The sequence below is a fragment of the Poecilia mexicana genome, unplaced genomic scaffold, assembly GCF_051168715.1.
Source record: "Poecilia mexicana isolate PSO_F unplaced genomic scaffold, ASM5116871v1 scaffold_22, whole genome shotgun sequence".
NCBI lineage: Eukaryota > Metazoa > Chordata > Actinopteri > Cyprinodontiformes > Poeciliidae > Poecilia > Poecilia mexicana.
In genome coordinates this window covers 13,932,543-13,945,177 of record NW_028263391.1, presented here as the reverse complement: position 1 = coordinate 13,945,177, position 12,635 = coordinate 13,932,543, and the positions used below count along the sequence as shown (strand labels likewise).

Below are 12,635 nucleotides of genomic sequence, written 5' to 3'. Positions count from 1 at the left end.
GGGCACCCCAAAAAACAGGCAAACACAATCTACTGTTCTGGTATTTGCTTGGCTGAGAAGACGTTGTGACTGTCTGACAGTCTGTCTCCCCGTCTGTGTCAGTGACAAAAGGAGCTTCACTGCCATCTCCACCAAGTGCTTGATGTTATGTAACAGGTTTACTGTCAGAAAGCCGATCCTGTCACTTAAAATCTGGTGAAGGCCATTAAAATGCTTCTTTCTCGTGGAATATATGAGTATTCTTTTGCTACAGTGTAACGGAAATTGATGTAGTATTAGCTATTAGTAAAAGGTTAATCTATGTTTGGAATGAAATTAAAAAGGCATTATAATACATTATTGATTACACAGTAATATACCTAAATCACTTTGTGTATTTGCATTAGTATGGCTTTAAGCTCATAAAACAAAATCTTTACATTCTTTCTCAGAAAATAAAAAAAATACAAATAAAAATATGGATATGACTATTAAAAACATTTATTTTACACGGTTTGTCTGCCAACTGAAAAGTCTCTGCACTGCATAAAAACCATCAATGTTACATATTGGTCTTATATAATATTAATATTTTCATAGAAATTGATTGTGAGTTTCATTAGATGTAAAACATAATAATCTAAATTAACTGAATGAAAATACAACAGTGTGAAATCAATCAACTTTTGATTAGAATTCTTTTTTCTTTAAATGGTAGTCTATATGTGTAGATAGCTTTTCCAATGAAAGTGCTAGAAATAGATACTAAGCAGGAATAAGTGTATTTTATTTAAAGTAGGAAGGAAAAGCAAGGATCCCTAGTGAAATTGTAGAATTTAGATTTGTGTTATTAACTCTCAGTTTCTCAATGGGTCTACTGATTTTTATTTTATTTTTTAAACGTCTTTGGCACCAAAGATTTATAAGTTTGCGAACGTCTGCATCAGTCCAAAACAAAGTCTTGCAGGTCCTCTGGTGGAGCAGCTGTTATCAGGCCCGACCTCTCGCTGCAGATTGGACAGCGCTCGGCTGCCACGCCCGGAGGAGGAGACTCCGGTCGATTTTTGAGGCGCGGTTGAAGTACACACAGGCTGCCTGCCTGCCATCCTTTAATTTGAGCTCAGCCGCCGTGGGCTTCGCACTCAAGCACACAGAGAGGGGGGTCTTCTCGTTTCTGCATCTTCTGAGGGGGGGAAAAAAAAGGAGATCCGATAGGATTTTTTTACACCACCCCGGGGCCTGACCTTTTTTTTTTACCCATCCCGGAGTTGGATTTTCTTTTATCTCTAAAAGCCTCCTCGGGTTTTTTTCTTTTTCGAGTTTTTCTTTTCAGTTTCGTTGCGAAGGAAAAAGACAATGGGAGCCCAGTTGTCCAAGGGTGGAGTGGAGGTGGAGGGGAAGGCCGCCGCCGACCCCGCTGCTGCCAAAGCCAACGGCCAGGTGAGTGAAAGAGGCCCAGATGGAGGCGCGTCAGCGGGGAGCCACATGGCAACCCAACGCCCACTGGCAGCATGGGTGCCACCGTGGGGCTCAGAGCCACTCCTGCGCCCCGTGTCCCCCTCAAACTCAACCTCCACTCAGATTTCTGTTTGGGGAAACAAATGATACCGAAATTGAAATTAGTCGCAACAGATAAACTGTCGAGTAAGTCCCGCGCGTCCCCGCTTGAGTGCGCACCCTGCTCAAGTCTTTGTTAATTCCGTCTGCGGGTCTGTGTGTGTGTGGGGAGGGGGGCTTTACACCAGCAAACTGACTTTAAATGTCATCGATTCTTGTCGAAATTGGCGTTTGCTGCGTGTTCTCTCTCATGAGTCGGTGGTTTTGGGTCAGACTGCGGCTTTTAGCGTCGAACAAAGGATGCGAGGCGCAGCGGTGCAAAGGATGCAAATGCGCTCTGCTGGAGGCGCATTTTGCGGACTTGCAAACAAAGCGCGAAGAGGCGCCAGATCAAACCCCCGTACCCCCAAAGCCGCATACTTTCAAGTACGTCTCAAACCCGTAGTTTGTATAGCTTCATTTGAAAACTTTATTGAAACCAACTGTTCAGTTACGATTAAAATGACAAGATTCAGCAACAGATTATACATTTTAAAATCATTTCCCGGTTGTGGTATGCTGTGGCACACTCTCTAGTTTTATATATTTAAATATATTGCTTAATAAAAGGTTTTATCTGCTGCAACTATCTGCGCTAGGAGCTCACGGTGTCGATTCAGCTCTTGGATGAGAGCAGCAACCAGCTTGGTGGGAATTCCTTTGTTCCCAAACTTACGCTCCGTGGTGACGTTTTTATGACGCACTGCTGCCCCCCTGTGTCCGTTCAGAGTCTTGCATGCAGCAGCAAAGCCCTCCATCACCGACGTGACAGGCCGTCTCTCTCTATTTGCAGCGTAACGCTTAGCGCTGCATATTTTTATCAGCTGGTCAAGAAATATTCTCAGCCATTCATCTGTTTCGAGCTCAACAATTTCATGACTCATGCAATTTGGTTTTTGTCCCTCTGCAGGAGAACGGCCACGTGAAGACCAACGGCGATGTTTCTGCCAAACCCGATGGTGAAGTGGCCACTGCCGATGGAAATGGAACTGCCGAGCCAGCCAAGGAGGGTGAGGCCGGCGCAGGGGACGCCATCGAGGCCGCTCCAGCCACCGAGGGCGAGGCCTCCAAGGCGGAGGGTGAGGCCAGCAAGGATGCCAAGAAGAAGAAGAAGTTCTCTCTGAAGAATTCCTTCAAGTTCAAGGGCATCTCGCTGAAGAAGAACAAGAAGGGCAGTGAGGAGGGCAAGGAGGAGGCCACCTCTCCCACAACCGAGGACAAGCCAGAGGAGAACGGCCACACGGCCAAGGAGACCAAAGAGGAGACGCCGGCTGAAGAGGCCAAAGAGGGCGAGGCCGCTGCCGCCGCTGCCCCTGCAGCTGAGGGCGAGGCAACCAAGGCTGCAGAAGAGGCCCCACCAACAGAGGCTGCCCCTGCCGAGGAGGCAGCTGCCCCTGCCGAGGGCACAACACCTGCAGCCTCTGAGGGCGAGGCCAAAGCAGAGTGACTGCACCAGAACTGATTTTCCAAGATTTAAAGTATATAAATATATATATGAGAGACTTGTGCCACGTTCTCAAAGTTATAAACAAAACTACAAAAGAAGACGACAAAGGATATATCACGTTTGCTGATTCAACCACCAGTTCACTGCCTTTTATTAGTTCTTCGACAGACGGAATCTCACCGGGCCCTCTCATGATGAACGCGTCGGCTTGCGTCTCTCCACCCTCCCCCTCATGGTACACACAGGGACTGGCGTGTGGCAACGGTAACGGCTTGGACGCAGAGCGAATCAGGAATACTGACTTATTTTTCCCAATTCATGGAAAAAAAACAAAACAAAAGAACATCTTTTTTTTTTTTTAATAGCGTGGCTACCCTATAACATCAATTTCTTTCTTTCTTTCTTTTGGGATCTAAAAAAACAACAACAAAATTTTCCACTGTTTGCAGAGCTGGAGCAGACCATCTCTCTCACTCTGAAAGACTGTTATATGGACACATAAATCTTTCAAATGATCTTATTAATTTTTAGATTTTACATTCCTATGCTTTACCCCCTCCCTCTGAATTCCAAGTATTTTGTCATGTATAGAAAAGTGATAATCCAGGAGGGGAGATTGGAAACGAGCTATGTCTTTGTTCGTGCATTTTTTTTTTTTTTTTTATTTGGCTAAAACCACGTTCAAGCTTCTCGAGCATTGCAGTGTTCACATTTCAGAGTTTATAATGCAGGGGGGTGGGGGGGTGTTAGGGTTGTGTACAAATGTGAGCTTTTTATCTGCAAACTGTCTCTGTAAATATGTTTTGGCCAACATTCTTGGTTCTCTTTATTTTGCTATTGTTTGAAGATGTTAATGGTTTTATTGTAACTTTTAATAAGGGTAAAAAAAAAATAAATGTTCAATCCCCTCTCTCTGAGTTCTGCCTTGTGATTTAACCCTCTAAACACACACATACACTGGTTGGAAAAGGTTGCAAAAAAGCTTTGCAGGATATAAAGAGATATTCTGGAGTATGTTGCACAATACAGTCTAAAGATGAATCTCATGAGTGAATAGAAGCACAAAAAAGTGCTAATTCAACAAAATTTATACTCATAAGATGATACATTTCAAGTGTAGGCAAGACTGCTGACTTGACGCTTTTCTAACACCCTGAAAGAAGAGGGTAAGCCACAAAAAGACATTGTTGAAGAAGACGGTTGTTCAGAGTGTGGTCTAAAAACATATTGATGGAAAGTTGTGTGGAAGAGAAAAGTGGTATAAAATAATCTAAAGCGATAATAGCAGCCTCTCCAGGACTACCTCTCAATCTTTAAGAGGATTGTGAGGTAAAGCCCATTCATAAGTTTGAGCGATGGGTTCAAAATGCGTGGACCAGAAGTCTCCAAGAGCACTATCACACAGACCTGTACTCTCAGATTACTTGTGCGAAGCCATTTCTGAACCAGAGAGAATAACAAATGTTTTACTGGAGCCAAGGAGAAAATTGGGAGGGCAGTGTTGCTCTGTGGCCCACTGTCCCAGTTTCCAGATGAATGTAGTTTTTCCATTATTTTTGCAAAACAGACTTTCAGAGGATGGAGATAAAGTGGAGATGTACACAGTCCAAGTTGCTTGAGGTTGTGAAGTTTCCAGAGTCATATTAGTTTGAGGAACCACGCCATCTGCTTGTTTTCCTTTGTGGTTTATGAGGACCTTACAGCACCACATCCTTGTCTCTCTGACGTAACCGTGTGTCTTGGAGGCTGCATAGACTGTCAAAATATCAACACTTGGTTTAATGACCACGGCATTAGTGAGGGGCCAGAAAAGTCTCCTGGCCTTGAAACCACAGAGAATCTATGGAACATTGTCAAGAGGAAGATGAGACAGAAGATCCAGCAACGCAGATGACGGCTGCAAAGAAACGGGTTTCCTTAATGCATCAGTCAGAGGTGGACCAACTCTTTCCCAAGCTGCATTAATACAGTAATTCATGTTAAAGGAGAGCGTAAAAAACAGAATTTTGGGTTTTCATTATGTATGAGCATTTTTATATAAAAAAAAAATAGGAAGAAAGAAAGAAAGAAAGGCTTGAAGCAACACGCACTAATTCCTGTAGATGAAGCTAGTCAGTTCTAATGTAAATATCTTTGAGAATAGAGCTGGACTGAGTTGATTAGTTTTGCTTTTTAAACTGACTAACTGGAATAAATTAACAAGTCATGTGCAAACATCGCTGATGCGCGCAAAAGAATCAGTCTTTGGCTCCACCTGGTGGAGAAAACCAAGAGCTGCAAGGTAACGTCCACTTTATTTTGCAATTTCCCCCGAATGGCACAGAGCGGTGCAAAACACCTCACGTGTTTAATCAAGCCATTAAATGCACAACTAAGTACTATTAATATAACACTTTCGTGGTCTGAAAAAAATTCGGATACGTTACAGATGCGTTTTCATCAGACGAGGTGGCACCCGCTGCCGACTGGCCGTCAATCTAGTTCCTAACGAATTTCTAACAATCCTAACAAATTCCTAAAAGTCCTAACAAGTTCCTAACAAGTTCCTAACAAAGTCCTAACAATTCCTAACAAAGTCGTAACCAATCCTAACACAGTCCTAGTATTTTGCGTGCTACGTCATCACGTATGTCATGCGCAGTGAAGTACGCGGAAAAAACGAATGTTGTTGTTGCTCCTCCGTCTCCTACTGTTTGACACCTGTTTAACCGAGGTAAAATTAGTATTGACTAGTTACTGTCCACCATAAAGAGATACTGTTGCTTGAATTATTATTCTAACATGTGCTCTAACTTGTACAGTTTTTAAAGATGACGAAGACAGGAAAACCGGACTCTTACTGGGCTGGTGTCATGCAGCTCTATGCTCAGGGCAAGTTTAAGTTCACCACAGGGAAGAGACCTGGAGCAAGAAGGTGGAAGTCTGTGATCCAGCGGATAGACGCATGTCCATTGACTCCTGCCTTCAACCAAAAAGTCCGGACGATCGACATATTTGGGAAAAAAATCCCCTGCAACTGCGGCTATCATACGGTAAGTGAATTTCTTTTACAATAGATGATCAAAAGGCTGTTTCATACCAGTGACTGTTGACATTTTTAAGTGTTTCACGTAAGTTTTTTATTATTATTATTATTTTGTTACCTATCTTGATTTGTAAGACAAAAGCAGACAATAATTTGAAATGGTTATAGAACACTAGACAGAATTTAATGATTTATCACAAGTTTATTCAATGCTGTTTTCCACAGTCAGCTGAAAGCATGCCAGGTGCAGGGAGCAGCACAGGTGTATCTAGGGCTACTGCAGATCCAAGTCTACAGAGCAGTTCAGCTTTAAACACAGTTAATCCTGGCTTGCACAGGAGCTCAAGCATAGTCGAAGCTGCAGAAGATACAGCCACACAGAACAGTCCAAGTCTAGGCACAGTTCCAGCTGAAGAGACAGCACAGAGGAGTTCAAGTTCAGGGAGCTGCAAACTTCCAGCCATGTCAGTCAGTCAAACTCCAAATCAGATAAAGTGTGCATTGTGTAGTGAAGACATCGACGTGGAACTTTTTTCTGAACATTTGTCTGACTTTCATGCAGAGCAATGTTGTGAACATTGTGGGAAAAAGGTCCAGGGTGCAGTTGGGTTACTTCATCACATTGAAGAAGGCCATGTTCCACTACACCAAACATCAACATCTTTGCCAGTCCAATTTCCAGCTTTCAAACCGCAACATGGGATACCAGCAACTTCACCCCTTAAACCAGCAACACCTCTCCGGAAACAAGGACCTCAGCCACAACAGTGTGTTGAACCTGTGCAACACCCCCAGCCAACTCCTTCAGTGGCTTCTTCACCTATTCCCCATCTTAGGCCTCCACAGGTGAATTGGGTCACCTTTCTTCCAAAACAGTTTGTTCGTGTCATCAAGCCAGCAGACCAGGAGTGGATTGCTCAGTCCCTTTACCACCCTACCGGACAGCTTAAGCAACAATTCTCCCAAAACTGGTTTTATCCACCCAGTCTACCAAAGATAATTACTGCACCTCCAGATCCAACAACCTACTTCAGGCAGAGGATGTTTTTATGGGCACCGATGCGGATGTGGGGAATTCCTTTAAAGTGTCATCAGTGCAAAACCAAAATGCATCACTCTGGAATATACACAAAGATCAGAGAAGTTATCGACCTGGACTCAAGGTATTATTTGATTGGGGGAGACTATCCCCGGTGCAGTAAATGCATGGTACCCGTTTGTCCATGGAGCACTGAGGTGCTAAATCAGTTAGATCCTGCCCATAGAAACAAGTTTCCAGCCATTCTCACCACACAATTGGCTCTTGACAAAAGGTGTGTGACTCTGCTGAAGCCACGGACTGTCGGAAACAGCTCCAGTTATATACAGCAAGCACTAGAAGAGCTGCACAGTGAGGAGTGGGCAAAACGCACCATCGAATATCTCTCTGACTGTGAGCTTCACAAGAAGAAGAGCGCCCTAACTCAGAGCCAAGAAGTGGTCTACCAGAATCCACCAGAGTTTATTCCCCTTCCTCTTGCACAGTGGTTTGAGACTGTGCATGCAAATGAAATACTCTGCCACTTGTCCGAGATGAAGGGTGTCATAACCTCGACATATGGAAGGATTCTAAAGCTCGACTCCACCAAAAAGGTATAGTAAAACACCTCTAAAAAATTTCTCAATTCTGATTAGAATTTGCACTCCAAATTCTAATCAGATTATAATGGTCTATTTTTCTTTCTTTTTTTTTTTACCAAACAGATCACCAAGAAACTAGCTGGTGGAATTTCTGAGACTGCAACCTGGATGACCAACATCACCAATGAGTATGGGCAGGTCCTGAACTGTGTGCTGACCACAGGTGAAGGAGCAGGGTTGGAGGAACTGTGCCAGGGGATTGTGAAGCGCTTCCAGAATGCTAGGGAACCAGAGCCACATATCCTCTATGTCGACAGAGACTGCTGTAGTGAATCAGGTTTGTGATTTTCAGACTTTGTTGTAATTCATTATAACATTTGTTTAAAGTCCAGTTTAAAATATTTCATGATCACTTTAATTATTGAAAACCCAATGTAAAAGAAATGTATTTTGAACAAGAGATTTTGATCTGTGTAGCAGTTATGTTTCATGTGGCAACATTAATACCATCAGCTGTGAGTCATCAGATAAATGCTGTAGAATTTATTAATTTGTGTTTTATTTATATATTTATTTTTGCTTAAACAGGTGTGCCTCCGGTGCTCGAGTGGTTTCGACCATGGAACACTAAAGTGAGGCTTGACATCTTTCACTACATGAGACGATTCACAAGCGGGCTCACCACAGAACATCATCCTCTTTATGGAACTTTCTGCTCCAAGTTGTCCTGCTGCATTTTTGAATGGGATCAAGATGATGTCAACTGCCTTAAAGAAGCAAAGAGGTCAGAGCTCAAGAAAAAATATGCTGGTCATCCTCCCACAGACGCCCAAGTTTTGGCCAACATTAGCTCCAGTGAGCTTGCAAAACATTGCAGAAGAAGGACAAGAGGGGTAGAAGAAACCCGGAACCTCATCCAGGAATTATTAGACTCCATGTGGGAACTGACTGACACCTCAGGTCTCCGCCTGATCAACCCTGAGAGCATGTCTCATGTGTGGCAAGTGCAGCAGAAGCATCTGCCATGTATCCAAGATCCACCTGGTGTTGAACTGTACACCAAGCTTCGCTCAACACAAAAGGGAGACAAAGAAGTTCCAACCTTCAGATGTGGCAGGGGCTCGTCTTCAGTTGAAAGCTTTCATCGACACCAGTGCTCCTTCATACCAGGTAAACTGTGAATTGGTATATTTGATGTCATTAATTTTTGTAACACCTGTCAGAATTTTAACCGTACATCTAAAAATGTTAATCAGCAGAATTTCTGAAAAGAAATGCAAATAAGTTATTTCATAACTGCTGCCAATCTTTGCAACTCTGTTTTTTAAGGATGGAGAAGCAATGCCATGCATACTCAAATGTATATGCTTGAGGGTGGATCCAGATGGAACATGAAAAGAGCCCAAGAAGCTTTGGACACGAGTCGCAGATCACACACCAAACTCTATGACGTTCGTCTGATGTCCAATCTCAACACTCTGAGCAGCAAAGTACTGGGTCATGCCCTCTTGCCAGAGTTTGTTCCCCCAGGCTGTCCCACAGGTATTGGACCTAACAATAATTTAATTTACCTAACAAATTCCACAAAAATGCTCATTTTTGTACAGCAAATTTGTCACTTTCAATACAATTGTTGAATGTCCTTTATTATCCTTGAAGGTGAGCGGATTGCTGTGGAGTATCTTCTTGCTCAGTCAGACAGAGGAGACCTCTTGGGTCCTCAACAGGACAGCGAACTGGGAGTTATTTTGCCAGAGATGCAAGCTAATGTTCAGGAGGAGGACAGTCCTGATGTCACCATCAGTGATGTCACTGACATTCTTTCAGAGAGCCCCCACGACATGCTACAGTGTGAAAGCCAGTTGGAAATGACATCCCCTGACATTCTTTTTCCCCAGGCAGAGTCTTCTCCCATGTCATCTCAGGTAATGTCTTAATTACACTTATATTTATTGAGAAATTTCTCTTAACAGAGCCAATTACCCTCATGTGTTCCATGCTTCTACATTGGCATCTCCAATCTATTGTTATAATTTATGAGATTATCATCAGGCACTGAGGATGACTGTTATTGAATAGTTTGGTGATGATCAAGTAAATAAGATGAACAAGAGCAAAAAAAAAAACAAAACATTTCAAACTTTAAAATACCCTTGCCATCTTGAATGCAGGAAAAATGTTGTTTTTTTGGCAATAAGGAACATTTGCTGTCGCTTCTGTGTGTTTACAGGAAACCAGTATCGACTCAAGCCCTACCTCTCCCACTCATGCTGCTGCTCCAGTCAGAGGTCAGCTTACTGATGACCTCTCCTTTAGCGGACCAAGTAGCGGTTTATCCCAGGTAAAGTGAGACCTATGTGGGTTCATTTTGTTTCATTACAGCATGGCACACTTTGTTTGGTTGCTGGATTATGTTCTATAGACAATTTTGGGATGTAGTTGTTATAAAATCATATTTCCAGATTAGGCTTTGGCTTAGCTTTATTTACAGGCGCTTTTCCATCTTTCTCAGCATCTAAACATTTTTTAAATTAATAAATCTGAAACAGTACTTGATTTTATATTTTAATCTACTTTATTTAAACCAGTAGTTCCCTAGTCTGGTTCTCATGTACCCCTCTACTGCATGTTTTAAGTGTCCTGCTTGCAAACAGCTTACTTAAATGATTAAAAGGCTTCTGCAGCACTTGTTGGGAACCACTGGTTTAGACTACTTTATTTCTCTCTTTTTCTTCTGTGGCATGTTGGCCTTTTCCTTTAGTACAAATATGGATTATACAGTCCGATCAACCAGCAGTTCCAGGAAATTGTTTGAGATGACAAAGAAATGACTGTGTGTATATCTGTACCTATGTTCCGTTTTTTTTTTTTTTAAGGAGACCCGGTGTGACTACAGAGGTTTTCCTGGATGGGAGGCAGTTGACAGCTTGGCAGAGTACCTTTTGAGCCTCAACAGAACAATAACTGCATTGTCAACAACAGAGGTAGAAAATGTCTTGCAGCTGTATTCTAACCTGCAAGCTATGGACAAGCAGCCCCCCAAATACACCTTAAAAAACAAGAAGAGCACATTACCAGGACCATGGAGAGCTTCCCGGAAACGAAGTGGCTCTGCACCTGGTCAACAAGCAGCTGAAAGGTAACCTGTCTAATATTTGACACAATGGATAACTTGTTTGCATATTCACTGATGGAAGCCAAGTCATGTGTTGCAAATAAAAAATTTTTCTCTGCATTGTAAAGTTTTAAGCTTAGGAGATTAATATGGGTTTGCTGAGCTCATCAAAATGAGAAGAACTTTTCTACTGCACTTCATTACTGCTCCAATCAAATCAGTGTTAATAAACTTGTGTTTTTCTACTATTTGAATGACCCGTTTGTCACACAGACTCTTCATGACCCATGGCCAGGCTGCTCAGAGACCTGACTCAAACAGAGTGTCTGAGTGCATTTGCCTCAAGCTGTTGAAAGAATATCAGCAAGCAAGAAACCGGCCAAAAGACAGCAAGGGGAAGATTTTACCCATCCCGCAGTCTATTGTTCAAACATACTGCCACATTAAACAACTGCTTGAGGACTCCCAGCCCATACAGGACAAGACCAATTTGTTGTTAGTCACCATCAACAATACCACTGTGTGTGCTTGGTAAGAAGTCCTTTATTTTCAACAGATATTGCACTTTAAAGATGGCTTGACTTTGAAAGAAAACAATTTATGTTTTTCTTCTTTCAGGCTACATGAGCGGCAGAAGAGAACAGACAGGGACACTCTTCTCCAAGGTGTGAAGCTTCCTCCGAAGGTGTCCGTGGCTGACGCCTCCTTCCCAGAAGCGAGACAGCTCCCCTCCATTCCTGTGGAACACGGACATAAAAGCATGGAGTTTAAGGAACCTGAAAACAGAGAAGGCGAGGCACTGATCCGTCAACGGGTTGGTGGTAAAGCTGGCTTCACACAGCATTATCCTCCATCATACCAGCCAGGACACTTTTCACAGGCCCCCGTTCCTGCCAGCTTCCTGTATCCACAGACTGATCAGCCACCATCATCTGCTTGGTCCTACTGTGAGCAGAACCAGGTGCCACAAGCGCCATCCGGTTCTTTGGGTTTCTGCTACGGTCCACCAGCTCCAGTTTTGACCTCATTTGGACAAGGACAGTTCCCACCCCTGCCATCTCCTATGGCTCCATTTTATAGGTACTATACACCACCACTTCACTCATCAACTCCTGCAGCTGCTGCTGGTTCAGCATCATCATCACCATCAGATCAGGCTCCAGCCAACATGAATCGCTACAGGAAGTGGAGACAGAATAGGGCAGAATTAGAAGACCAGGAACGGCTGGCAAGAGGGGAGCCTCCCAAAAAGCGCCAATGGAAGCAGGACTACCATTATCAGTGTTCAGTTTGTGGTCAGGCAAAAAACAAAAGCACTGGCCATACGCAGATTAAGGGAAAATGGTACTGTCCAGCCTCTGGACAAACTATTTTGGAATGGAAAGAGTCTCTTGGGAAGCAATGACTGTTTGAAAGATTTTCTTTTTAGTTTTCAGTTTTTAGCGGATAGAAATCCAAGCAGTTGGATTTATTTTTCCCAGCTATTTTTATCAGTGCAATATGAGGTTGCACTAAGAATTTTGAAGGATGTTCTTGCCTTGCTCACTGATAGTTTTATATTCTGTATCTATAATATATTATGAGGGAGAACAGTTTTGAAGTAGATTAATAATAAACACTGCAAAAACCTAATACAAAAGAAAATTAATGGAAGAATTTGACACTTTATCATTTCGGTTTGCACTTGTATATGCTGAGTTTATGGCTGACAGATTAAAAAATGTGTGATCTGAAGTTCTCTCTGATATTTGTATGTTTTTAGTCAGCCTGTAGGTGCTGCTTTACATGTCGAGGTATATTGTTAGCCCTCTGTGAATGTTGTGTAAAAGTGAATAAATATCACTGATCATTTA

At 42.8% G+C, this 12,635-nt stretch overlaps 2 protein-coding genes across 2 annotated transcripts; both read left to right on the top strand.

Annotated features, from left to right (window-relative positions):
- The first annotated feature begins 1,080 nt into the window (after positions 1–1,080).
- marcksl1a (MARCKS-like 1a) lies at positions 1,081–3,939 on the top strand. The gene is made up of 2 exons (XM_014987433.2): positions 1,081–1,419; positions 2,486–3,939. The coding sequence occupies exons 1-2, from the start codon at positions 1,336–1,338 to the stop codon at positions 3,020–3,022; spliced, it is 621 nt and encodes a 206-aa protein (XP_014842919.1). The 5' UTR covers positions 1,081–1,335; the 3' UTR covers positions 3,023–3,939.
- Positions 3,940–6,618: 2,679 nt separating this feature from the next.
- Positions 6,619–12,635, top strand: LOC148152815 (uncharacterized). Its single transcript, XM_088002737.1, has 9 exons — positions 6,619–7,679; positions 7,791–8,004; positions 8,256–8,837; positions 8,997–9,209; positions 9,327–9,592; positions 9,898–10,008; positions 10,544–10,806; positions 11,056–11,313; positions 11,401–12,635. The coding sequence occupies exons 1-9, from the start codon at positions 7,089–7,091 to the stop codon at positions 12,185–12,187; spliced, it is 3,285 nt and encodes a 1,094-aa protein (XP_087858863.1). The 5' UTR covers positions 6,619–7,088; the 3' UTR covers positions 12,188–12,635.

Excerpts from the sequence above, each read along its gene's own strand:
- marcksl1a (XM_014987433.2), top strand. The coding sequence starts at position 1,336 with ATGGGAGCCCAGTTGTCCAAGGGTGGAGTGGAGGTGGAGGGGAAGGCC. Across the intron at positions 1,420-2,485 it reads CTGCCAAAGCCAACGGCCAG|GAGAACGGCCACGTGAAGAC; the intron begins GTGAGTGAAAGA and ends GTCCCTCTGCAG.
- LOC148152815 (XM_088002737.1), top strand. The coding sequence starts at position 7,089 with ATGTTTTTATGGGCACCGATGCGGATGTGGGGAATTCCTTTAAAGTGT. Across the intron at positions 10,807-11,055 it reads GGTCAACAAGCAGCTGAAAG|ACTCTTCATGACCCATGGCC; the intron begins GTAACCTGTCTA and ends TTTGTCACACAG. Across the intron at positions 11,314-11,400 it reads AATACCACTGTGTGTGCTTG|GCTACATGAGCGGCAGAAGA; the intron begins GTAAGAAGTCCT and ends TTCTTCTTTCAG.